This window comes from Caretta caretta, chromosome 5 (assembly GCF_965140235.1).
Source record: "Caretta caretta isolate rCarCar2 chromosome 5, rCarCar1.hap1, whole genome shotgun sequence".
Classification (NCBI taxonomy): Eukaryota; Metazoa; Chordata; order Testudines; family Cheloniidae; genus Caretta; species Caretta caretta.
Window position 1 is genome coordinate 92508514 of NC_134210.1, and position 27681 is coordinate 92536194.

The window sequence follows — 27681 nt, forward strand, 5'->3', positions numbered from 1 at the left end:
GCAATGTAGCCAGAGGTAACAGGGGTGTCAACTCAGGGTGCATACCTAGGGTTCTGAGTGGGTTTGTACTCAGATGGCTAGCCCAAGCTGCCATCCATGCTAAAACCATCAACACAGCTATTTTTAGCACACTAGCTCAAGCAGAGCTAGCGTGAGTCTGTCTACCTGAGCTGCAACACCTTCTGTGGATAATTTATATTAGCACAAGTCATCCAGTTGATTTCAATGGCACTACTTGTGTGAATAAGAATTTATTTTTAAAAATCTCTGCTTTGGTTAATAATAACCAAGCAACTGTTTTCTTCCATTGTTTTAAATGTGATTTGATTTCCCATGGGAGTCAAACCATGGTGACATTCTGCAGAAAGGGGAGGAATAGAAGCATGATTGTCCCTTCCATGCGCTTCCTGGCTCAGTGAGTAGCAATTAAACATTTTCATCTCATTTGCTGTAATTCTGCAGTTGCAGCTACAATTTTGTTTTAAAAGCAGAATCCTTTCAAAGTGGCTTCTCGTTTCCCTTCTCCCCAGAGTTTGGAGAACATCTTCCAGATCACCCTGGCCTGAAATTTCATTCACTTACACTTTGATTCAAGTGCCTTCTATCAAGAGTACACCCACAAGTCAGATTTAAAGCAAACTTCTCACAAGCTATTTATGGGCAACATTCTATTCTTCAGATCCCGCCTCCAATATTCAGTTTTCCCTCCATTCTCTGGATTCTCACCGATGTCAATCATCTCCTTTACTTGTCAATCTATTTGCCACCCTATTGTCTGATCAACTGAACAACAGTTTTACTGTCCTATTGATACCATGTCTTCCCACTGCTTTTCCAATAGGCACACCCTACCTCTTCCCTAGCTCACTGTCTCTTCCACCTTTCCTGCTTTTTCTCTCTCACCTTCATCCATTCTGTCCTCCCCACTTTACCACTACCAGCTCTATATCCTCCTCTCTCCCCACCATCCCTGTTCCCACATGCCTTCTCACCTTTACAAATACCTGTCTTACCTCTACATCCTGTCTCTCTACCTTCTTATGTGGCCCGGCAGCACTGTAGTATCTAACCACCGCAAACATTAATCATTTATCCTTGCGATGTGCTATGAGGTAGGGAAGTAGTATTATTCCATTTTTCCTAACTCTGGCTCACTCTTAACATCCATTTCCTCTGTCCCTGCTCCCAAACTGTTGAATGCCGATGGCATAAATCCCGTGATTACATTACAAATGTATTCTCTCCTACTCCACTTCTGCCAGACGCTTTGCCAATAAGCACTACTTTCCTACCCGCATGGAATTGAATTCCCAAAACCCTTCATTGAACTGATTGAACTAAACAACCCCTCTTGCTTATTTAGAATCTTCAGTTCCCTCCTAGAGTCCAATCTTGAGCCCTCTTCTTCCTTTGCACAGGATCACACTAACATCTTCAAAAAGATCAACATGATCCACTGTGATTTCACTGAACTAACTTGTAAATTACTACCTTTTGCACCTTCAAATCCCTTTCAAAACCCAGTTCAACCATGACACCTATAAGAAATTGGTCACCTGATAACAGAGTGGTCCAGAGGAGGTCAGTATAGCTCATGTGTAAACTGAAGTTATTCAATTTAATACAGTGGAGTAATTTCAGCTATATATTGACATAAATGCCTGCAGAATTTGGGCTTAGAATTGAAGTCAGTACTTTTTCATAGTCACCCTGAGCCAAATCAGGCTATCAGTTACACTTGTGAAATCCAGGGGGCAAAAATGGCTCCATAACTTTTCCTAGTTGTTCAGTAACACTAATAGAACCCCAGACAATATGTTTTTGCTTCAACAGCTTGCTTTGTGCATTAAGATACTGTGCACCAATTTAAACAGCATTATTTTATAGCTGAGATGATATCAGCTACCAAATATAGAGGTGAAAGTGCCAGATGTCAGGTAAAAGTGCCTTTTTTTGGATGGACAGGTGCAGAGAGAGGAATGTAAGGAGTGTTTGGGATTTTAGAAAAAATTACAGATACCTAACAGAACAGATCAAATGGAAGCATTTTGCAACTAGCTATTCTTTCCATTTGAATGCTCAGTGATTACCAAATGATGAAAGAAAATTCCAGTGAATGAAGTTCTGTGGACTGTAGAGTGATTATACTACCTTAATCATCAACAGAACATACCTAAGGGGCATAATCTCATTTTCGTGCCAGGGATTTGTGCACTTCATTTTTCCTATACTGAAATGAGAACATACTCCAAAAGATGTCTGAGATTACAACACAGTCTTCTTGGCTAATATTTCTGACTTGTCTACTTTATATCTCCAGGGCCCTGATCTTGTACTGAGCTCTGAGAAACCAGAAACCTTCCCATTTCAGAACAACCTGTTCAGCTTACTGGGTTCTGAAAGTCCCTTCTTTAGGCACCTAACATTCCCCACGCATTGTATGGGGAGTCTGGATGCCTACCTTGTGACTGACAATTCCCCTGGCCTGCAGGCTCCTTAAGTGGTTAGGTGTTGCAACACTGAGTGGAGCAAACCCTAAATACCAGGGCCCAAATACTTAACCTCTTCTGTGTGGTTATAACCAGGAATACCAATAATTACTACACCAGAAGTATTGTATGGCTCTTTTTTCACTTATGATTAAATATGAGAAAGTTCTATGTTAATACATATATATACGTCCTGCTTAAAAGAGCCTAGAATACAGATGCATAGTTTAAACAACCAGAATAAGCAAAATGTATGTTAACCACATGGCTATAGAATATTTGTAATGTAAAATCTATTTCAGTTCAGAACAATTTTGTTTTCAGGAAAAGAAAAACATTGTTGAATGGCCAAACACATAACTGCTGCAAGGCCAGTAAAATACAAGAAAATGAGGAAAACACTTAACATGAAGATCTGCAAGTGGTTAATTTTTTACTATACTACAGAGAGAAGGTACTTCAGGCTTCCACCTTCATTAATCCAAAAAACAATAGTTTCATGTGAAACTATTTCAGAATAGAACATTTTAAAGCTGATGAGGAAAAGCAAGTTTTATCCACAGATTAATTTGTGTTGCACTGGAGAGAAAGCAAATGTCATGGTGTTTTGCTCCAGTATTGCATTAAATTAATACCTTTTTTAAACAATGTCATCATCCAAAGACAACTTACCTTTTCTAAAGACACGGGATGAAACTCTGGCCCCACTAAAGTCAGTGGCACCCACTGACTTCAGTGGATCAAGCCCTAAAAGCTCTCAGACTGCTATTCTATTTCCAACACACAAATAATCTTCATTTTAAAAAAACCCACTACTTACAGATCAGACAAATTCAGATGGCGGAAAGTCTTCTTATACAAACTCGAGAGCTTGTTTCTGGAGAAATTACTGTGAGAAAACAGAACATTAGATTTTATTAGTATTTCTGGTTTTCATAACCAAAATATAGAAACAGTGTTGTTTTGAAAATTGAGCCCAATCTAACCACCAAGAAAATCTGTGGGTTTCCTTCCACTGAGTTCAACAGGAGATGGATAGGGATCTAAATTCTTCTGATAGCCCAATTTGGCTTTGAAGATTCGTAATCCAACATGCACCTTGTTTTGATGGCTAACTTCATAAACAAGTTCAACACTGGACAAAATTTTCACCTTTCAACACTTCTAGCCATGCAGAAAAAACAGTGGATTTCATTTCAAAAGGACCTGTGTAAAGTCCAGATGTTGGTTACATTCTTATTTATCCATAAGCAAAATGGGTGTTTCCCATACCTTCTTTGAGTCTGCACTGCACTCTGCGCTCATCTAACCCCAACCACATGCTAGCACACATCCTCAACATAAGCCTTTTAGTTACTCTTTTCAAACCGTGTGTGCAATAAGAGAGAGATCAAAAGGCAAATTGTAAAATGCTAACATTAGGGGATTTTATGTCAATTAAGCATTTACTGCTTCCAAATATAATTAACTTAAAGGTTCTTTTCAAGTTTTTTAGGTCAGAGAAATGTTCATCTTAATCAGAAATGCCTCACTCCCAAACCTGTAAAAAAATGTTCTCCACCTTTGCTCCACAAATCAGAAAAGGGGTACTTTTTCTTGTGGTTCTTTCAGTGCACTAATTAATGGTATAGAGAGCAACAGTAAACTGTAACACTGCCAACAGCCCAGTGCAAATTAGTATTATGAGCCAAAATACCATATGCATTTTATACAGTATTACGAAGGCACGAGAGGGGTTCCATAGTTAATGTTGCATTGAAATCTGCACTTAAACCATGGATTAATGTAGTTACACCTTTAACCTTGATTTAATTGGTCATGGTCTGCCTTAGCCCTCCGTAGATTTGATCTTGTCCAGATAAATCAAGGCTAAAGGTGTAATTTGCATCTACACCAGGGAAGATGTTGTGGGTAGGTAAGAATTAGCTACCACATGTTAGCTAACCCTGACCTAACCTTAACTTCTTTCCATGAGCTAGACAAACTCTGTGTTAGGAGACTGGAGGTTAGGTGACCCAGTGCTTTAGGGCCCAGTACTGCGAGCCATGCCTATATGAATAGTACTTAACTCAGTCAAATCAGTGGGCCTGATCCTCCACTGCCTTGCACCTTACCTAGCCATTTACACCTGTGAAATGGGGGGGCGGGGGTAACATGCTACCTTACCAAACTGTCACTTTGCACAGGTGTAAATGACTAGGTAAGGTGCAAGGCTGAGGAGAATCTGGCCCACTGATTTAAGTGAGGCTACTCACAGGAGCAAGGATTACGCCATCTTTATGAAACACAATTTTGAAAAATGATAAGAAACTCCATGGGCCTGACTCTCCTTTCGCTTACACCAGCCAAGTAGCTTAAGTGGAGTTACTTCTGACTTATGCCAGTGCACATAAGATCAGAATAAGGCTCACTGTATTTATGGAAAACAATAACAAAAATGCTCAACTGCATTCTTGGTTATGGGCTGACACATTTAGGGCTTTATGACTAGTCTTTTCTTCTGTGCAGTTAAGGGCCTTCAGATTTTTCAAACTGGCATGTAATTCAATTGAAATTCTTGAGCCCTATGTTATATATATCATCTTGAACTATATTATGTCAGTATATTTATTGTTATATATATTTTCCATAAACTGAGCACTTTATATTGATTACTAAAATCTCTGCTTTGGTCCCTTCAATCCACAGTAAGTGAATAGGCATAGACCAGGGTTACTAGATGGTTGGTAAAGACACAGTTGTTTTTTTCTGGAACGGTAATTATAAGTTAACTCCTTAGTTCAATATCATAGTAAAGAATTATTATGGCTAGCATCCACAACAGTAAGTATATATACACATAAGACTTTGTTAACTGAGAGTTAAGGGCCTAGATCCTGAGCTACAGCCAAGCTCTGCTCAACAGCTTGGGAAGTAAAGAGAAGATGAGGGAGGGGAGGCAAAAGTAGGGTTAAACCAGCTTCATGCACTCTACTTCGGATCCGTTTCTCATTTGATCACAAAAACACACAAAAAAAACCCTTGTACTGCACATTTAGACTGTGATTAAAAAAAAAAAATCAGATCAACTCCCCAGTCCCTGTTACTAAACATGTGTTAGCTAATCCCAACCTAACCACAAACTGTTCCCTACTGTAGATACAAGTTAGCACAGTTAACTTTGATTTAGCTGTTCAAGGTCGACTCTAGCGAGGAGCCTGAGGCCAATCTCAACCAGCTATATCAAGATAAAAATTGTTAGCCTGTATTTACACAACGGGGAAAAGGAGAAAGGCTGTAGTTAGGTCAGGGTTAGATATATAGGTAATGTAGATCTCTCTTCTTAATCTAGTCAAGCCCACAGCACTCGGCTACCACGGTGATAGCACACTAAAAACATCAAAGTAGATTTGAATATATAAAATGTATACAATTATGCACATTCTTGGTACATGACAATGGCTTTTTAATGTTTTAGTAAATATTCACTACTTGTGACCTTTATTGCTACATTTAAAGGTATTAATATAATGTAAAGGAAGTGCATTAAACAGGTCTATTAAAAAAAACATTGTTACTGCTGCTGAGTTTATGAATTACAGCATTGCTACAACAGTTCTGTTTAATAGCTTTTAAAGGTGATTGTTGAGTAATTTGAGTCTAAGGTCAATGAGAATACCAGAATTAAACTAGCAAGGCTCTTAATTACATTTAAGTGATATCTATTGGAGCATTTCACTTTCTGTTGTTTACATTATTACTGAACCTTAGTGGTTTGAGCATTGGCCTGCTAAACCCAGGGTTGTGAGTTCAATCCTTGAGGGGGCCATTTAGGGATCTGGGCCAAAATTTTGGGGGGGAGGGATAGCTTGGGGGGGAGGGATAGCTCAGTGGTTTGAGCATTGGCCTGCTAAACCCAGGATTGTGAGTTCAATCCTTGAGGGGGCCATTTGGTATCTGGGGCAAAAACTGGGGATTGGTCCTGCTTTGACCAGGGGGTTGGACTAGATGACCTCCTGAGGTCCCTTCCAACCCTGGTATTCTATGATCGTACATCAGTTGTTGAAAGGCATTTTGGCTACAAAGGTTTGGCCCAGAAAATAAGTAGATGCCAAAAAGCATTTGAATAGCTGCGTGTTAGTAGATTCATTAGCATCTGATATTATTATATGCTATTATTATTTATGTTGTAAGAATACAGTGTTTATTTTTTAGTGAAGCCTTGTGACTGCATTAAAGATTTCTCCTGTGAGAGGATTACAGCCATAATATTTTCATTAGCAAAATTAAAGTTCTTACAATTAGCATTAATCTTCATAAGAATATTTGTATGTAAAAAAAATCCCAATAAGCTCCAAATGGCTAGACATAAACTTTTGCTTTAAAATGAAATGTAAGATTTTCCTTTGTATTTTGCTGAGAAGGTTACTATTAATTAAACATGACTGATTTCAGTTTTTCACAGTTTTCATTGCCCAGACCACATCTCAGGGTCCACCCTGCTCCCAGTGACGGCAACAGGAGCGTTGCCACTGATTTCAATGGTCCCAGACATTGAAACAACAGGCTTTTTGGGCAGATTTTTTAAAATCATTAAGAAATCATGTAAAGAATAAACAAATGAATTTTTCTACAGAAATAATAAATCCAAAGGCCTAGGCAGAACTACCTTTATACTAATTGTGTTATCACTTTGGCTCATCTACGGTAAACGTAACAAGTGGCACTAAGTAATCATTTTCAGTCTTACCCAGCCATTTTATATGTTTGGAAAGATTACTAATCCCTATTGTATCACTGCTCAGAAGGAAATCATAATTTAATGACCAATTGTCACAGGAAAAGCAAGTATATACCCAACCGTAGCTCTTTATATGGTATTTCTATGGTTTTGCATTGGTATGGCTCTGGTCAAAGCAATTTGTTTTATTAATGACTAGATGAAATAATTTAACATGCCTGTAAAATGTGTGTTACATTCTCCCTCTCATAGTTTGGCCACATAAGGGGTAACAGCCTACTACTGCTACCAGCAAATTGAGATATCATATGTTTTTGGTTAAATTACTATTAATTTTATCCTCCTATGACATATTTTTCTTGGAAAACAAAATTGCAGAAAGGGAATTTATTGTAGTATAACCGCACCCAGTCCTGGCCCCAATGCAGCAATCCATCTCTGTTACACAAAGCACTTAATCAAGCACCTGCTTAACTTAATACCTGGGCTTAAGTCTCATTGATTCACTCATACACATGCCTAAAGTTAAGAAGGTGCTTAAGAGCTTTGCTGAATAGTGATAGGCTTACGCACTTACTTGAATGCTTTCCTTAACTAGAGTTCATGTAATGTGCTAAACCCCCGCTGCTCATTTCAGCACCTTGAGGAATTGAGACCACAATCCTAAATATGAGAAGTAGGAGTGAGTTCAGCTCTATGTTTCTCAAAGGGCTTGTCTACACTGTGCATAGGTCTGCACCGGGGGGGGGGGGTGTAAATTCTACTCACCAGCATATCGCACACTAACTGGTCCATGTAGCATGTGCTAAAAACCCCTTAATGTGTGTTAATGTGGTCCCACACAGTATTACATTAATGTTCACCAGGGAACTTTTAGTGTACCACAGCAGAATCCACATGGGCCAGTTAGTGTGTGACATGCTGGTGTGGACTAGAATTTACACCCCTTTAGTGCGGACTAACACACTGTGTAGACAAGCCCAAACTGAGAGGCACCTATCTTCTTCAGGGACATGTAAGCAAACCGACAAAAACAGAAGAAACTGAGCTGGTCATTTTTCTGAGTTGTTTTCACAGAGGACTCTGGACAACTCATCCTTTGCCAAGTCCAAAGCAGAAATGATCCAGCACAACAAAATTAACAGGTTGCCCCCGCACCACTTGCTTATAATACAGTTCCACTTTTATGCCAAAGTTATTAGCAAAAGATCCTTAAACACCTCCTTCTTTAAAACACTTTATACCAGGAGAATGAGAAGAAAGGGAAGGGAAGTAATAAGCTCTGGGTAGTTCTGACCTACAAGACATGAACTGTTCTGACTCACATGTACTGCAGGTTGGTGTTTTTCAGAAATGCCTGACGGGACACAAACTTTAAGCCTGAATCCACCACGGTTCTGTGAAAACATATAATGTTAAAATTGTTAGTGTTGGTCAGTTAAAATAAAATTGATTAATAAATAATAATTATGGTTAGAATAAGATTTGGGATTACAATTAACCCAAATCATTTGTAATTAATTAAATTGTAACCTCTTTGGGGCAACGACTGTCTTTTTTTAATTCATATTTGTATTGTGCCCAGGGCAATAAGGCCCTGCTCATTGACTGGGGCCTATAAATCCTATTGTAAGAGAAACTACAAATATTAATGTTAAACAAAAATAATAAATCAGATACTCACAGATTTTTCAGTCCAACATAAAGTCCAACTTCATTGTTATTGATACTTTCTAATTTCCGCTGGTTTGCGATGTAACTATAGAAAAAAAAAGACAGAGAAAGCAAGTGAAGAAAGCAGCTTCATTACCTGTTCCTGTTATTTAGATTGTCTCAGGCACTGTTGATAGGTGAAATATAAAAAGTAATGAAGGTTTCTGACCAACTTCAGTCAAAATGGAATCATGTGTCTGCAGAGCTAAATACTTCTTGCCACCTTCCCAAGTATTTAACTAGATGCCTTGTTGCAGAACATTTATGGTAATTTTTACTCAGGGGAAACAATCTTGCACAGAGAGGGAGGTCTTCACACTGAGCAGATAATAAACAAAATTTCTTTATAATGCCACTTTCTCTGAAACCTGCTCTTTTCTGGCTCATTACTTTTGCATAACAAGAAGGCCAGACCCTCAACTGGTGTAAATTGTGCACAAGTAGAGTCTGGCCCTAGTTTGTTAATACTAGATACACTTAACATCATCATTCATTAAGCTGTTTTTCTCCCTGCCCCTTAGCTGGAGATTTATTTACACCATACTACAATCGGAAGACAAACAAACTAATCATTCTTGGTTGTATTATGCATACAATGAGCCCCAGCTGAACATAATACAACAGAAGGAGAAAGCATCATGATAGATCAAAAACATCAGCCAACCCCACTATGCACCAGGAACCTCTTTATGTGTCACCAATGTAGCAGATATGAGCATCAAATGACAGTGATGGCTTTGCAGGATTTCTTGGGATAAGAGTAATACAGTGAAGCCATTGTAAAATAATAAAAGAATACAGAGTTCCTTACATAACCTTGTTATCCCACGGATTTTATAAACCAATCTGATTTAAACTCTCGAAACTCATTAGGGGCCAATCCAAAAACAATGAAATAACATATTAAAGATGATGGATAATGAAATCCTCCCATTTGAGAGCCATCAGGCAGATCTTCCCCATTCTCTGTTAAACTGTTTTCAAGCATGACAGGGGATGTCATTTAGAATCTTCCTCTACCTGTGTGACTTTGGAAGCCCCTCAATGCCAACTGGCAGAGGGCACATCATACCTTAACTCACATCAGACCTGACACACTCATTGCCTCAACACACTGTAGTCATGATCTGTATCTAAAAGGCAGCATGTAAGGTGTTATATGCAAATGGATAGTATTATTGTGGGATGTTTGTATGGTGGTGTATAAAGAATAATAGATGTGTGCTGGAAAATATGTTCTTAAAATATGGTTGGCAAGCAGTGCATAATCCCAGCCTGTTCTAGACAAAGGAATGTTGTTTCACCTGCTTGACTGTGTCTCCATTGTAAATTGAGCAAGGCGAGGCCAGAAACAATGAAAGTACATTTACATATAAGGTAAACAAAGCCGTCAAACTGGCAAGTGGGGGAAATGACCACTTAAGAACCACGATGGGGGATGGAAGCTGTACCCCCAGGAAGCCTTCCTGGCTTTTGAAACAGAGACAATGGACTTTGGGAAATACAGGCAGAAATAGAAAGCCATTTTGCATCCTCACCTGAGGGAGAAAAGAGGCCTTGAAAACTGAGAAAAGTGGGTCCTTCAACCCAGGTGGTGGAACTCTCTGAGAACTGATTGTAGATGAGAAAGTTGCTTAGACACAGATTGTAACTTGCTAAGGTTAAGTTTTAGTCACTAGAAAGCACATTTTGTTTTCTTTGTAACCTTTCATCTCTCTTTCACTCTCATTTGAAATCATTTAAACCCTGTTTGTTAATAAAACTTATTGTTTTATTACAAGAACATTTCTCAGTGCTGTTATATTGAAGAGAAGTGTAAATCTTCAGCTAACCTCACAGGTTGTCATGTGCTCTGTCTCTTTGGAGGCAGAGAACTTAATAACTTCTGTGAGTGTCCAGTGAGAGGGAACTTGGGGGACTGGGGTTCACTGGTTGTTACCAGCATGGACAAGGATTAGACTGGCAGAGGCCTGAAGAGTTTGCTGGTAAGGCAGATGAACTGGTGTGCCAGAGAGCTGACACACAGCTCAGCAGCAGCAAAGCCCATTCTTGGTGAGGCAAAGCAGTAACACAGTGACTCACAGTTCTGGGTGGCCTGAGCAAAACATCACAACCTGCTGCTCAATTCTAGGTGTAGAGAATATGGCTGTGAGGTTTCAGGTACCCTATTATGTGGTCAGTGTTCAATCAATAATTAGTACCATAGTTAGACTTGGAGAAGACTGGGGAGAAATGTAAAGGGACAGGAGTTTAGGAAGATGTATGCAGATGCATGGAAGGGGGAACCAGAAAGGACATAGAATCAGGGTAAGAGAGATGGGTCAACCAATTTTAGATGAAGATCAAGCTTGCAACAAAGTTTAGTCTCTACAGACACTTATGTAACTCTACAATACCACAGAACACATCGTAAAAATCAGCCATTCTAATTCTAATCATAAAACTTTCATTTATTCCATCAGCACCTCCCAGTATGAGAATGTGTAGAACTCTGACATAACTGGAACTTAATCAGCACATGTAAATCAGCTTTGGTCCACTGAAGTGAATCCTTTACACCAGCCAAAGATCTGGCCTTAAATGCACAATACATAAAATCAACAATATAATCTAAAAGTATATTTCCTTTACAGAACAAAATGAGGCATGGCTCCTGGAATTAGGCATGGCTGCTGCACTCCCTGGCTTGACATGGTTTTCATCATAAACAGAGTTACAGTTTGGTTCAACGGCTTTCAGCACCCCTACTATACAAATTGTTCCAGCACCCTTGAAATGAGGGGACAAATTTTAGGTTCAATGAGAAGTATGCGGTCAAAAGGAGCCGACTCACACAAACTTAGACTGTAAGCTCTGGGGCAGGGACTGTCTTTGTTCTGTGTTTGTATAACACCTAGGACGATGCGTCCTGGTCTATGACAAGGGCTCCTAGGTACTATGGTAATAACAATAATTGCCCCCCGGAGAAGGTCAAGCCACTGCACTTTCCAAGAGAGCTGGGCTATGGCCCTACCCCCCTGCCACCTGAACTGAAAAGAGTGGAGGAGTTGCCACAACTGCATGCATGAGGTTGGAGCTGCAGGACAAATTCAGGCTGTGTTAACCAGAATTCCTGTCAAAGCAACCACTGCAGTACAGTTTCTTTTTACACAACACCCTTAACACAGGTCATCATGGAAAAGCAAATGAAGTCTTATGAAGTCCTAAGAGAGGAAAATAGACAGTTGTATCTTACCACAAACAGATTGTATCTTCTTACTACCCATTTTATCTTTTGCTTAACACTTTATTTGATTAAATCTTTAAAGCTATTTCATAGCTGAGAGAAAGACAGAGATACGGCTACTGTAGCACATATACTAGGAGGGGAAGTGAGTAAGATAATCCTTTGTTTAAGCCAGAGAGAGGTTTGAGATAAAAGCTCTTATCTGACTGGAAACTATTTTTACCACCTTCACAACTACTCTACCTTGATGCTACTTATCATTTTACATTAATACTCCTAAAAGCTCTGACTTTCAGTGGGCAATGTTGAGAAATGTAATATGTTTGCCTGGCCTTAAGAATACTCATCCTTTCTCTTAAATGAACATTTTTAGTGCAACATACAAGAAAAATATCCATACTCCATGACTGGCTGAAGCCATGTGATAAGACAGAAGCTCCCACTGTACACTGCAGCACAATATAACAATATTGAGGTTTGGAAAGATATTAACCAATCAGAACACATATACCAATTACAGCTCCAAATTGAATCCTCAGCAGTCAGCAACACTTTTCCTTGGATCTACTACTACACCAAATCTCTCTCCTACTTGAATGATTTATCAGTTAACAATAGTTGCTTCCAGACCTCTAATTTCATCTCCCCATGGCCATTATAGGACCTATTAATTCTGATAAAGACATTCAGAATCGCATTTCATACTGATTTCATACTTCAATCCACATCAAGTTGTTCACCTCAACACAATTCAAATTGTATAATATCACATACTCATACCTCACTATTGTAAGCCCATTTTAAATCTTATGTTCAAAGACTTGTAACTTTTTCAAAGATTTTCCTTTTGAACTGGAACATAACCTACTTCTGCTCAGCACAAAGGTGAAACGTTTGGGAAAAACTGCAGAAAATCAGCAGAACCCATGTCTAAATTATGTGAACATGAAAACAATATATTTTTCATTCTTTAAAATAATTTGGACTCTTTTGTATTTGAACAATTCAGAAAAAAAAGGATTCATTCTAAATTTTCAAATGTGATATGTTCATATTCCTTTCCTAAGTCTGAAAACATTTGGTTAGCTGAAGTATGTCCCCTTAATTTATTTGATTTATTCCATTTTCTCTGGACAAATGTAATTTAAATTACACCCCTCTGTTTGGAGCTGCAAGGATATTTTTTAAAACCAGAAGTGTACTAATATTAACTAATTAGATATGAGGGAATTATACTGTAATTCAGCTCCAGCAGTATTTCTGCTGCCAAAAAATACCTTTTATGGGAAACATACTTCCTAACACGAAAGAAAGAAATAAAGAAAAAAAAACAGCAAGCTTTGGTTCATACTGCTGGGGGAAAGTTTTGAAAACAAAATGAACAAATATTCCCTGGTGAACAGTCAGCGACGAGTTTCTGGGCTACAGGAGAACTTTCACCACAGGTTATTTTTTCTCCAGTCCTTTGTGGAGAAGAGCAGAGCACTCCAGACCTTGAACGAGACTAGATGAACCTCATCATAGACTGGCGGGTCGAATATATTCCTAGTCTGTGCTAGAAGAATGCATTAGCAATAGATAGGTATGAAATGTTAAACCATGCAAAGCTCCCCAATGTTGTATTTTGTTACCAACTTAAATGTCAGACAAGGTTCATCAGAAGGTTTGCTACGGTTTATGAACCTTTTCAGCAAATCTGGGCTGATTTATGAGTATACATGAAAATCATGCAAAATGTGCAGATATGACACACCAGATTAAATTTGGCACTTTCAAATGAATTGCATGTTGAGTTCCTTTGAAGCCAGGACTCTAAAACAAGACTAAGGGGGTGTGAACTCACATAGATTGAAAATGAAGAAATATTTGTATGAACCTTGTATATCAAAATTTTCAAGTTTCAGACTCATCTAGGCAGGGCTGTCCCTAAGGAGGGTGCAGGGCCCAGGGCGGAAGTGACAGATTTGTCATTTCCAGGACCGACCCATCACTTCCAGGATGACCGCGCCGGCCAATCATGACAGCCTGCAGTGCCCCCCAAAGCGTGGGGCCCAGAGCAGTCACCCCCATTCACCATACCCTAGGAACGGCTATGCATCTAGGGCCCAATAATGCAACTCTTACTCAAACAGGGAATCTCTAAGTGCAGGATCAGACTCCTAATTAGATATAATCCCTGGAAGATGCTCCCATACCATGACATTTATCATAGTTTAAATACATGGACAGACAGACAGACAGATAGCAGGTCCTCTACAGATATACAGACTTGATCCTGCTCTAATGTGTTTCTAGGAGTGTCTTCTAATTGACAGCAATGTTAGCAACAGAACTAGAATTCACTACACCGACCACCCCATATCTCAAGAAACAAAACCTCTAACCCCCAGCAGAACTTTCTACAATCTCAAAAGGGAGAAAAGCCAGAGGCTCAAATAAGCCCACTATGGATTTTGCTATGGCCAATCTAGTTTACTTTGTGGTGTAATGGGCACTGGTACATAACCCTAAACACTTGTCTATATAGTGCCCTTCGTGCCCCTACCAGCAGGGGTGTAAATTCTAATGAGTACCAGCGTGTCGTGCACTAACTGGCCCGAGTAGACCCTGCTGGCATGCACTATATGTGCCTTAGTACATGTTGATGTAGCACTGTTTGAAATGGAACTACATTAACGAACACTAGGGAACTTTTAGTGTGGACCAGCCCGGTCCACAGATGCCAGTTAGTGCACAACACACTAAAATGTGTTAGAATTTACATCCCTGCTGGTGCACATTAAGGCACCGCATAGACAAGCCCCTAGATAGATGAGACTCTTATCTAAATACTCTTCCCATGTATCCCTGTCTATTGTCAGGTTACCATATTTGCACAGAGTACGTAGAAAATTCTGAAAATTAAACTGTTTTAAAAAACTAAGGATACAAATAGTGAAATGTGATTAGGCCTTGATATTAGGGGTCAACAAATTCTGCCATCAAATACTGTAATACATTATTGACAAAATATTCAAAGCATGCTATTGTTTATATATACATTTTTAAGATTTTGGGCAAATCCTTTATTAGGAAGTGTCGCCTACGGAGCATTCTCTCACTATTTGCTGATACCACTCACAAAAGGACAGATTATGAATATTACAGAACAAAAAAGAACTTTGTGTGTTTGTATATCTTCATCTGAGACACCTGAGCTTTGGAACTCATTCTACTCCCCATACGGTCCAACATAGCCCATGTTTTTTAACCATCAGAGCATACTGCATATCTAATCCCTTTTCCCAGTCTTTTCGAGAGGAAAGGGTGCATTAGGGTTGAGATATATCCATTTACAGTTCATATCTCTGGCTGGCGGAGTTATTCCAACCCCGCTTCTTGATTTTGGGAAGATCCTCTAGTTCTGTCTTTGTTAGTCGACTTGTATTATTAATATAGGACAAAGGTGCCTTAGACCCTGGACTGGCATGATTTATGTTCTGTATTAATCTAAATAAATAAAAGAAAACCCTAAGAAAAACAATGGGATTTTATTGTGCACACCAGTACTACCAGCCTCAGAAGTTCAAAGATCATGAGTCAGAAACCGCCCCAAAATCATGAGACTGACATAAAAATCGTAAGGCTTAAAAAAAAAAAAAAAAGATTAAACCACGTACTTTGGTCTGTCTTCTGATGTTTGAACTTCCCCTGCTCGTCCCCACTGTGAGTGTGGCAGCTTTACAGCACTGCCAACTTGACAAATCTTTAGTGAGTACAGTGAGTTTGATCGCCATTACAGGAGCTCTCACTAGAGGACCCTGCTGAGATTGGGGCCCCATTGTGCTCGACTCTGTACAAACACATAGCAAGAGACTGCCCATGACCTGTAGAGCTTACAGGGTAGTGCAACACACAGAAGTGAGTTTGTGACGTAGGAGCCACCACATCACCTCACTGAGGGTCTACCAAACATCTCTTTGGCCTGGTCTACACAACAAAGTTAGGTAGACATAAGCTGCCTTGTGTCCACCTAGTCGTGCATGTGTCTACACTTAAATTGGTCTCCCACTGATGTAAGCTTTCCATTACGCCAACATAGTAATGCCCTCTCCCCAAGCAGCACTGAGCCACAGCAGATGTAGATGTGAGTGCAAATGTAGACAATGCATTACCTATATCAACCCTAACAGTACTCCAGCAGCTATCACACAATGCACAACACTGACCCGTCTAGTCACAATTATGAACTCCACTGCTCAGGGGTCATGGAGACCAGAAACCCCACCCCCCACCTTTAAAATCCTGCAACTTTTTGAAATGCCTTAATTATCCATCTTGGCGAGCACACCTAGCAGCTCTCCATTGCTGTGTGCAACTGCCCAGCTGACCATGCTAGCTACACACTCCAGATGCGCTCTGGCTTGGAGCAGACAGGAGATATTGGCTCTCCTGGGCCTGTGGGGAAAAGATGCTGTGTAAGCATAGCTACAGACCAGCCATAGAAACATGGACCTCTCTGAGCAAATTGCACAGGGGATGCAGGAGAAGGGATACAACGGAGACCAGTCACAGTGCTCTGTGAAAGCAAAGGAACTACATCAGGCGTATCAAAAGTCCAGGGAGGCCAAGAGTTGATCTCGTGCTGAGCCATAGACATGCCACCGCCCATGCTCTTGGTCAGTACACACAACGTTGACGCAAGAAGCCAAGTATGCACATGCACAAGCGATATACTAATTGTGGTGGCTTTATGCTGATGTAACTTGCATTAGCAAAAGTCTGTAGTGTAAACAAGCCATTAGATGGGAACAACTTTTAATCCTGGCAGAGTTGGGATGGATTCAAATTGGTGACCTTCAGATGAAAGGCTCTATAGCTCATTAACAATGCCCACAGGCATCTTGTCTCCCAAAAGTGTTAATTGTATATTTTCAGTAATGAGGCTTACTTTTTGGAGAGTTTATTTAATAACATTCTGATCTTTCTGAGCTTGCACAGGCAGGATCTTCCACTCTGTTGGACAGACAGGCAAAATCTCCCACACAGTGCTGTCAGTCACACACAAACTAAATCTGTCACATCTTGTTCTTAAAGGGACCACTCCTATTAGCCAATTACAAAAAATAAAAATGCTACAATAACAAAAAACAAATATTAGCACAACATCTAAATTCATTTTTACATACAAATATTTTGCGATATAAAATCACTCCCAGAATGAGTCAGTGTCCTTATCCTAACTCTTAGTATTAAGAGGGTTTGCACACACATCCTTCAAATCCATACCACAACCCAATCTATTTCAGCTATAGGAGTAACCAGTAAGGTAAGACATTCTGTTACCTTATATGTGGACCACCCCACAGAAGGAGACACAACACACATTGTGAGTGGGTCACACAAGTATTTGTAAGACAGCACTGGGCATTGGGATTCTTGGCTTCTCTATTCCTGGCCCTGGGAGCAGATTGTGGCCCAGTAGTTACAGACAGCACCACCAAATGTAATATTATCTCTGTTTGAGCCATCTGCAGAGGACTGAACCTCTGGAGGTAAAAGCACGGGTTTCTGTTGCTTGAACTAAAGAACAGACTCTCTTATCACAGAAGTAGTAGCAGAGTTATTAATCTCTAAATGTGATTAGTTGCGAGAGGATGACACAGAAGCACACACAGTTAGTTTTCGTTACACAAGCACCTAATTTGACATACTCCTTCTGAAAGACTGTGTAAAAAACAGGAAGAGACTTGACTCTATTAGACCTTTGGGTTCCAGTCCCAAGTCAGCCGACGGGTAGTGACCTTGTACAAGCTCTCAGTTATTTTATCTTTGAAATTGGTGAATGATAGCTACCCCCAACCTATGAAATCTCATCTGATAGCAAGGGTTGTGACAGGCACAGAAATATGAAGAGCTGCTGCTAGAACTAATAGTAGATTGTTGTGGCAGTAGAAGCTACCATAGTTTAGGACTAAAGAATCTGTACCAATGGCATTATTCTGAGCATGCAGCCTAATGGCTCTGGCTGTGCACCAGTTTCCAGGATCTGGCTGTACAGTAGTATTAAGCAATATGATCTAAATTATGTTCTAAGATATATGTGGGAATCTGAGGGCAGGATGTGGCCCCATATCTATTGCCTGCAGCTTGTTTTCATTTTAATAAATAAAATAGTTGCTTTTAAAATAGGTGAAAGAGCAGCTTTAAATTGAATGGTTATCAACAAATGGGTTGAAATCTAACTTCAATTTAAAAAAAAAAAAAAAACACCCTGACAGCAACTTTTGCTGAGGACTAAGAGGGATACAAAAAAGTGTGACAAAGATGGAAAAGGAGCTAAAATAACCTTTCTGAACATTTGTGAATAACCACTAGAGTTGAGCCCCAAGCCTGAAACTGAATTTAGTGTGTGTATGGACTCCTGAGTCTACACAGAGTCCCATTGACTATGAATAGAATAAATTGTAGGATCTAGGCAGCCTTTTAGTCATAAAAGAGCAAACTGGAGTAAGGTAAGATGTATCACTCTCCCATGCAGCTACACCACAAAACTAGGCTCAGTAACCTGATTAAGAATATAACATTAATTTTATACAGTTACTGCTTCCTCAGGGTCACCCAGTGTGTTTTATCTTTCTTCTAGACTTTACAGGTAGTAAGCTATGTACTGCAAACTGTGTCCTGTGCAGTGCCAGGCATGCTGTCATAATTAATTCTAAATCAAATAAATAATAACAAATAGATTGGTTTCAAAATATTATACAGTCTGTCTTTAGATATGGTAATAAAACAAATAGAACACCGGAAAATATATAATTACACCCTTGGATTACCAAACTGCAGTTCAGAGACAGGATCACTTGACCTAAAATAGTTTTGTACCATTGCCTTTCTACCTGCTCACTAGCATATGGAATAGGTTAAGCCAGGGTTGTCTGACCTTGTGAGGCAATGGGTACTTCATCCTCCTGAGTTTGGTGGACAAGGACAAAGTCAAAACAAGAATGAAGTCAGAGAGTTTATTTTTTTCTGTCTCCTTCAAATAAGTGAGGTTTAACATAAGAGTTAGAGGCTTAACGTAAGAAGCACATAACAAAGAGTACCTTAATAAGCAAGAGCAACACTAACCCAGTACTGTTTCTAAAAACTGAGGGATGGGATTGCATGTCTCCACTTCACCTAAAAATCAAGCTCTCTGCCACACTCTTCTCTCAGCACTTCTTCCCCCTCCAGTTTGGCACCCCACACTGACCAAAACTAACATTGCACTTCAGTTAATCGCCACAAGCCAAACATGAAATAATAATGCAACACATCAACTATAATTTATCTAAACAGTATCAATTATACCACATTAAAACTGTCAACTTATAAACCATCACTAGAATCTGAGCACCTCCCAATCACTAATGAATTTAGTTTCACAGCACATCTGTGATGTCAGAAAGTTATTTCTCTCCTCAGTCTATAGATGGGGAACTGAAGTACAGAGAAATGAAGTCATTTGCCTAGGGTTACACCAGAAGTGTGTTGTAGAACCAGGAGCTGAACCCAAAATTCCTGCCCTACAGTCCATACCTTAAAACCCCAGGGCCATCCTTTCCCCATCAATTGGAATAGAAAAGTGTTGGTAATTCTCATGATGTGGCACACTGCTGGCAACCAGAACCCTGTATTTGAGGCATTTAAACATACTGCACACTTGGCGCAGCATTTGGGTCACATTTCTTGCTCTTCTGAAGCTTTTCTGCTTCTCAGGAGGCAGCGTATGACAAAAACATAGTAAAAAGAGTGCAGCAATAAAAATAGTTACAATATTTTCATGCATCCTTTGAGGCACCAGGAGGAGCGGCTACCGTTATGTAAGTAAATGCAACATTTAAAAATGGATGCTGTAGACAGAAGTTAAAACCTGAGGACCTTTGTCATTTTCATTCATCCAAGATGGAGTTTTTAATATTCATCCAAGATGGTAGTCTATAACTTAGCAATTAGTAAGAACAGGATTGACTTCCTCTGTGAACTAAAATGTAAAACCAACAGCAGAGAATAACTGACACTGCAGCATATTTAGGATAAAGCTACTTTTAAAAGGTACAACTAGACATATTTAGCCCTACAGCCACCCTTGTAGGTGGCAGGAGAGTACTTTTTTCCCTCCCCCAGAAGCATATTAGTGCTAGCAGGGAGGATTCACCCTAGTGAAGGGCAGCACTGGTTCCTGGGAGAGGTGGTGCCCATTCTACAGCTATACCAGCCACCAGGCCCCCAGAAGAAGCAGGGCTTGATTGCAACAGGACAGCCACTCATGTAACTTCTGTCTCCAGAGAATTCTATGAGAACCCTCTGAACCTGGAACATGCCCCCTGATTTGAATGAAGTTCAGCTATGAGAAAACCGAGTCCTATCAAGCCCAAAGGTTTTCCACTTCAGAGCTTGCAAATCCCAGCGCAAGCTCAAGCTGTCTCCAAATATTTGTAAACCCAACAATTGGATCTAACCTAGAGGACTTACACAGCTTTTTAAATACATACACCCTGTGTTGTATTAAAGAGATATTTACATTGGGCCTAATCCTGCAAACACACATGCTTAATTTTGCTACAATGAGTAGTCCCACTGAAGACAAAAAGGGTATTCACAGTAGTAAAATTAAGCGTGTGCATTTGCAGGATCAGGATCAGTGTGTGCCCATTAATTTTCTCAAACTAATTTTTATACAAGGGATCACATACTTCAGAGCTTGTGTAGGCTGAACTCATTGTACACACAGGGTTCTTCTGCATCCCTCCATCCCCTCCCAAGCTCCCTGTGGGCCACCCTCCCATCCCCCTCTATTTCAGAGACTATCTGCAACCTCCCCCATCCCCTCTCTCACACCTGGGACTTGTGTGCCCCCCATTTCCCCCCTCACCCTGAGATAGGGGTTTTTTGTGCCCCCCCAACCTCCACTTGCCAATCTCCCCCTGCCAGGGGTTTTATATGTGCCCACTAGTCTCTCCACCTCCAACACTTGAGTTCCCCATTCTCCCCTCATGCCAGCAGCTCTGTGTGCCCCCCATTCTCTCTCTCCCATCCCACCTTCCTCCCATGCCAGGGGCTCTGTGTTCCCCCTTATCCCCATATCAAGGTTCCCCAATATCCACCCCCACCAGGGTTTGTGTGCTTTCCATTCCCCCATCCTCCCATTCCAGGGTTTACTATTCTCCCCACCCCTTGGCAGGGGTGCTGTGTGCTCTCCTTACCCCCCCTCCCCCGCCACGCCACGATCCTCCATTTCCCCCTCCCCCCAAACCAGGGGCTCTCCATACACTCCCATTACTCCCTTCCCCCACACCAGGAGCTGTCTCCCCCACCCACTTCCCCTGATTCTAGGACCCCTGTGTGTCCTCCTTCCCCCCATACCTGTACTGTCTCCAGTTCCCCAGTTTGTCACCCTCCTCCACACACCAGAGGCTGTGTGCCTGCCTCAATTCCCCAGTTCCCCCTATCCCTTCCCATTCTCCCCTTTCCATCCTCACCCCTGCAAGATAAATCATTCAGGGCCTCAAAATGTTAAACTCTATTGGGAGGACAGGCAGAGATAAGCAGGGATATTGTTATACTGGAAGGTGTTAATGGATGCCATCAACCAGCTGTTTGATCTATTGATCTATTTATGTTAATCAGGTGGCAGGGTCTTCCCCATTCTCCCTCTTCTGGTTTTCCAGTTTTCCTCAAAGTCAGTAGTGTTCTAGCCATTGATGCCTAGAACATCACCAGAAATCCTGGAATTGATCAGATTCAAAGTTCAAAAGTTATTGCACTACAGAGAGACTTATAAAAGCCACCAAGTTGATCTCAAGGCTTTTGCAAGCATGGCCAAAAACAATTCAGTCAGAACCCTTTGACAGATTGTCCCATACCAACTATAGGAATCTTCCCTTTTCACTGCTACCTTTAGCACATTAGCTCCAGCAGCACTAGTAGGTGTCTGGCTGCCACAGCACATTCCCAGCTGCTGTGTAAGCATGCCCTTTCCCTTGAGATTCCTGCCTCTTTCTTGCTTCAGAGAGCGCTGAAAGTGCCTTCAATTTGCCACATCAAATTGTTCTGTCACATTGGGGGGATAGCTCAGTGATTTGAGCATTGGCCTGCTAAACCCAGGGTTGTGAGTTCAATCCTTGAGGGGGCCATTTAGGGATCTGGGGCAAAAATTGGGGATTGGTCCTGCTTTGAGCAGGGGGTTGGACTAGCTGACCTCCTGAGGTCCCTTCCAACCCTGATATTCTACGATTCTGCTACCTTACAGGAACAGGTGAGCACAAAGCAGAATGTGCACAGGAACATGCCACCTCCTACAGAGTGCAATAAGCAATTGTTATTTGAAAGCACATAAGGACTACAGCATCCACACACTTCCTTAGGGAGAAAAGGCTCTTACCTAAAGATCTGACAGACTTCACGCTGTGGGCAGGTCTACACTACCACTTAAGTCGATCTAACTTACATCGCCCAGGGGTGTGAAAAAAGCCTCCCTTCTCCCCCAAGCAACACAAGTTTCACACTGTCCACACCGGCGCTATGTCAGCAGGAGATGTTTTCCTGCCAACATCACTTATGCTTCTCACCGAGGTGAAGTAATTATGCTGACGGGAGGTCTCTCAGTGGCACAGTGCATCTTCACCAAACATGCTACAGCAATGCAGCTGCATCAGTGCAGCTGTGTTGATGTAAAGCTGTAGTGTAGACTAGCCCTGTGTCAGGGTGTGTTTGGAACCTGAATTAGGCAGCTAAATATTTACCCAGACTTATCCCTTCCAGAAAATCAAAATAAATTGTCCTGATCCTCCAACCTTTTAATTCATAGTGACAGTGTCTTGTTGTCAAGGTTCCTTACCCACTCTGAACTCTAGGGTACAGATGTGGGGACCTGCATGAAAGACCCCCTAAGCTTATTCTTACCAGTTTAGGTTAAAAACTTCCCCAAAGTACAAACTTTGCCTTATCCTTGAACCGTATGCTGCCACCACCAAGCGTTTTAAATAAAGAACAGGGAAAGAGACCACTTGGAGACATCTTCCCCCAAAATATCCCCCCAAGCCCTACACCCCCTTTCCTGGGGAAGGTTTGATAAGAATCCTCACCAATTTGCATAGGTGAACACAGACCCAAACCTTTGGATATTAAGAACAATGAAAAATCAATCAGGTTCTTAAAAGAAGAATTTTAATTAAAGAAAAGGTAAAAGAATCACCTCTGTAAAATCAGGATGATAAATACCTTACAGGGTAATCAGATTCAAAACAAGTTACAAAAGACACAAAAACAGGAATATATATTCCATCCAGCACAGCTTATTTTACCAGCCATTAAACAAAAGAAAATCTAACGCATTTTCTAGCTAGATTACTTATAGATTACTTACTAACTTTACAGGCGTTGTAAGGCTGCATTCCTGATCTGTTCCCGGCAAAAGCATCACACAGACAGACCAAACCCTTTGTTCCCCCGCCTCTAGATTTGAAAGAATCTTGTCCCCTCATTGGCCATTTTGGGTCAGGTGCCAGCAGGGTTACCTTAGCTTCTTAACCCTTTACAGATTAAAGGGTTTTGCCTCTGGCCAGGAGGGATTTTATAGCACTGCATACAAAAGGGTGGTTACCCTTCCCTTTATATTTATGACACTTGTGTTTCGTGTTGTTATCCAAGGCCCATATACGCCATAGCAAAACTGATCTAACTTCTTCTAGAAGACCATTGCATTCTACCACACTTCAGAATCTGCAGCAGCTACAGATAAACAGGAAAATGCAGGACCCAATCCAATGCTCACTGAAGTCAATGGGAGTCCTCCCACTGGGTTAAGCGCAAGCCCTTATGGAAATAAATATGAAAATAAATAAAGCAATTGATGCAGTACCCCTTCTGATACTTAATTTTATATTAATTTAAATTCACTTTATGTTGTCACTGATTTTTAATTCTTCAGATAAAAAAAAAGGGGGTCAGAGTTAAAAAAGAATTTTTAAAAGTTAGCCGAATTGTGGGCCTACAACCCTTGAAAATATCTCTTCCCTTCCAAACTCAGAAAAGCCAGGAAATTTAGAGATCAGGCTTCTTCCTTTCATCCTTAGTTCATTCTGCTCAGCCAATATGTTGCCGCACATATGCTCTATACCAGTGGTTCTCAACCTGGAGTCCGGGGACCCCTGGGGGTCCGCCAAGCAGGGCCGGCATTAGACTGGCTGGCACCCAGGACAGAAAGCCGAAGCTGCACTGCATGGGGCTTAGGCTCAGGGCCCCGAGCCTTGCCAACCAGGGCTAAAGCTGAAACTTGACCAACTGAGCTTCATGGGGCCCCCTGTGGCATGGGGCCCTGGGAATTGTCCTGCTTGCTACCCCCTGACACTGGTCCTAGCTTTTATGTGCAGAAAAACAGTTATTGTGGCACAAGTAGACTGTGGAGTTTTTAATAGGATGGGGGCTGGGGGGGGTTGTGGAGTTTTTAATAGGATGTTGGGAAGGGGAGGCCTCAGAAAGAAAAAGGTTGAGAATCCCTGCTCTATACGCCGGGTCAAATACTTGTCCCATTGAAGTCACTAGAAGTTTTGCTGCTAACTTCAGTGGAGAGAGAATCTCTAACCACGCATCTCCTTAAAGTTAAGGATATGCTTAAGTGCTTTGTTGGATCAGGGCCAGAGTTATTAACACCTTGCAAATCTGAGCCCCACAGACTATAGACTGTAATAACACAGATTTGCTTCACAAGAGTCTTGCATCCCTGGGTCTGGTTGCAGGGCGAGGATTCTACCCCCACTTATGTCTGGGCATAGCTTGTTTGTTCAGGCCTTGAACAAAGCAGAAATACATCACCCTTTGGAATGATCTACACTAGAAAAATGACCAACTGGTGACAATAGATGTCAGCAACAGATGCAGATGATCAGGTATTGAACATAATTTATGTGCTCGTGTAATCATGTTCAGCTGTTTTAACTGTACTTGTTGACATCCATGATTAGCAATGAGTCATTTTTCTAGATATACTAGGTGTCGTAGATTGCAAATGTATATTTACAATATGGTGTAAATACATCTGTGTATTCTGATTCCATAGTACCATGATAAAAAATCAGGTGAAAAAGTATCTGTACATAAACAACAAGGAATCCGGTGGCACCTTAAAGACCAACAGATTAGCCTTTAAGGTGCCACCGGACTCCTTCTTGTTTCTGTGGATACAGACTAACACAGCTACCCCCGATATCTGCACATATGTATTTGAGTTTTTTCATTTGTTTTGTGCAGACTTAGTTCACATGAAAGGTGCATAGGGCTGAGACACTTTTTCCCAGGCAGGTTTCAGAGTAACAGCCGTGTTAGTCTGTCTTCGCAAAAAGAAAAGGAGTACTTGTGGCACCTTAGAGACTAACCAATTTATTTGAGCATGAGCTTTCGTGAGCTACAGCTCACTTCATCGGATGCATATCGTGGAACCTGCTGAAGACATTATATACACACAGAGAACTTGATGATCACTTTAGATAAGCTATTACCAGCAGGACAGTGGGGTGGGAGGAGGTATTGTTTCATGGTCTCTGTGTGTATATAATGTCTTCTGCAGGTTCCACGGTATGCATCCGATGAAGTGAGCTGTAGCTCGCGAAAGCTCATGCTCAAATAAATTGGTTAGTCTCTAAGGTGCCACAAGTACTCCTTTTCTTTTTTCCCAGGCAGTAGAGTCATGTGATTTTTCAACCACTATATTTTTATTTTTCAAATCTGCTTAAGTAATGACTAATGGATACAATGAACACTGCACCTGCACATTTCACTTTTTAAAGGAACACTTTCAGAATAAAAAAAAAATCTTTGATATCAGTAAAGTATTAAAATAGAAAGAATCTTTAAAATTGATCTTTTTCTCTCTATGTATTCTTTACTTTTTTGCACTTATCTGTGGTAGAACAATAAAATTAGACTAGTTTCAGAGTAACAGCCCTGTTAGTCTGTATTCGCAAAAAGAAAAGGAGTACTTGTGGCACCTTAGAGACTAACCAATTTATTTGAGCATAAGCTTTCGTGAGCTACAGCTCACTTCATCGGATGCATACTGTGGAAACTACAGAAGATGTTTTTATACACACAAATCATGAAAAAATGGGTGTTAATCACTACAAAAGGTTTTCTCTCCCCCCACCCCACTCTCCTGCTGGTAATAGCTTATGTAAAGTAATCACTCTCCTTACAATGTGTATGATAATCAAGGTGGGCCAATTAGACTAGTCATTTGTACTTCCAAGTTCTCATGTTCTCATATACTGCAATGATTGGTTTGCAAACACTGAAGGAGGAAACCTGATATCCAAAATAAGCAGCTTTCTCTGTTACTTAAGAGAATTAATTCACAGAGGAAAAATGATTATCATTAGGTTTTGTAAAATTATTTTTCACAAAACTCAAGTTTGGGGTCTAAACTCCCTGACAGCATCCCCTTAAACTACCAGATAATACAGATAAAAAAACACGTATTATCTGAAAAATATCAACCTTTGGATATTGAGGGCTGGCCCAATGGGCTGCTGTTCTACTGGACTGGAAAAAAGACAGTTTAAATTCCATCCTGGCCCTAATCTTCTCCTCCTCAGGAGCGAAGGAACTGGGAGTGTGTGGAGATAACATAAACAGGACTCAGTCCTGTAGCTTCTTACTTACGTGAGTAGTTTATGTCGTCCCATTGACTTCATAAAACTATTGGGCAAGTAAGGATTTACAGGATTAGAGATAATGTTTTGTGGGCCCAATCCTGCACAGTGCTGAATGCTTTCTGGAGGGTGCTGAGCTCTGGAATGCAGCACTTCTCTGGAAGCATTCAGCACTTCAGAGGAACCTACTCTTAAGGGCCAGCATTGACTAAGTTTCCAAAGGAACTCCATACAGTTCTCACTGACTGGAAGGACAAGGATTAAAACAATGGGCTCATAAGGGTTACATGAGAGACAAAGAAGAACCTCCACAAGAAAAACTAAACTTGTAATAATTTGGTAATTCCTATATCCTAAAAGGCAAATGGATTTTTGAAAATGCTAATTTTCAGTTCATGGTGAGTATTAAAAACAAGATACTCCTACAAGCACATGTTTTACAATGGAATCATGGCTAAATCCTTAACTCCTGGGATGTCAGGGAGTGTCATTACAGTCCATACTCTCTCGAATAATATGCAGCCTGATACCTCCTGTTACTCCCTGTCTCCAAATGATCAGGAAGAACCTTCCATTCCAGCTAAACCATAGCATCCTATAAGGCCAAAGGTGGAAGGAGGGGAGTGGGGTTGAGCATCCTTCAAGACAATTTTACATTATATGTAATTTACAGCAAGAGACTAGAAATACAAAATGACAGAGATTAAAAATATGAACTGTATTTCATGTTAATGTAAGTAGGTTTTTTTCAGCACACACTCAGAAGATGTATTAAATTATTTACTATGTAAATTACATAGTGTGCTGCTTTATTAACAATCCTAGAGAGATTTATATAATTACATTAAAAATATACTTTGTGTT

General features: G+C 40.6%; 1 protein-coding gene across 4 annotated transcripts in view; it reads right to left on the bottom strand.

Annotated features, from left to right (window-relative positions):
• NTRK2 (neurotrophic receptor tyrosine kinase 2) overlaps positions 1-27681 on the bottom strand; it is a 277184-nt gene that overhangs the window by 244555 nt on the left and 4948 nt on the right. For all 4 annotated transcript variants that reach the window (XM_075128680.1, XM_075128679.1, XM_075128681.1 and 1 more), the window contains exons 3-5: positions 8894-8968; positions 8535-8606; positions 3310-3378 (exon numbers count right to left, since the gene is read on the bottom strand). In XM_075128680.1, the coding sequence (XP_074984781.1) occupies positions 3310-3378; positions 8535-8606; positions 8894-8968 (216 nt within the window). The remainder of the gene's footprint in view (positions 1-3309; positions 3379-8534; positions 8607-8893; positions 8969-27681) is intronic.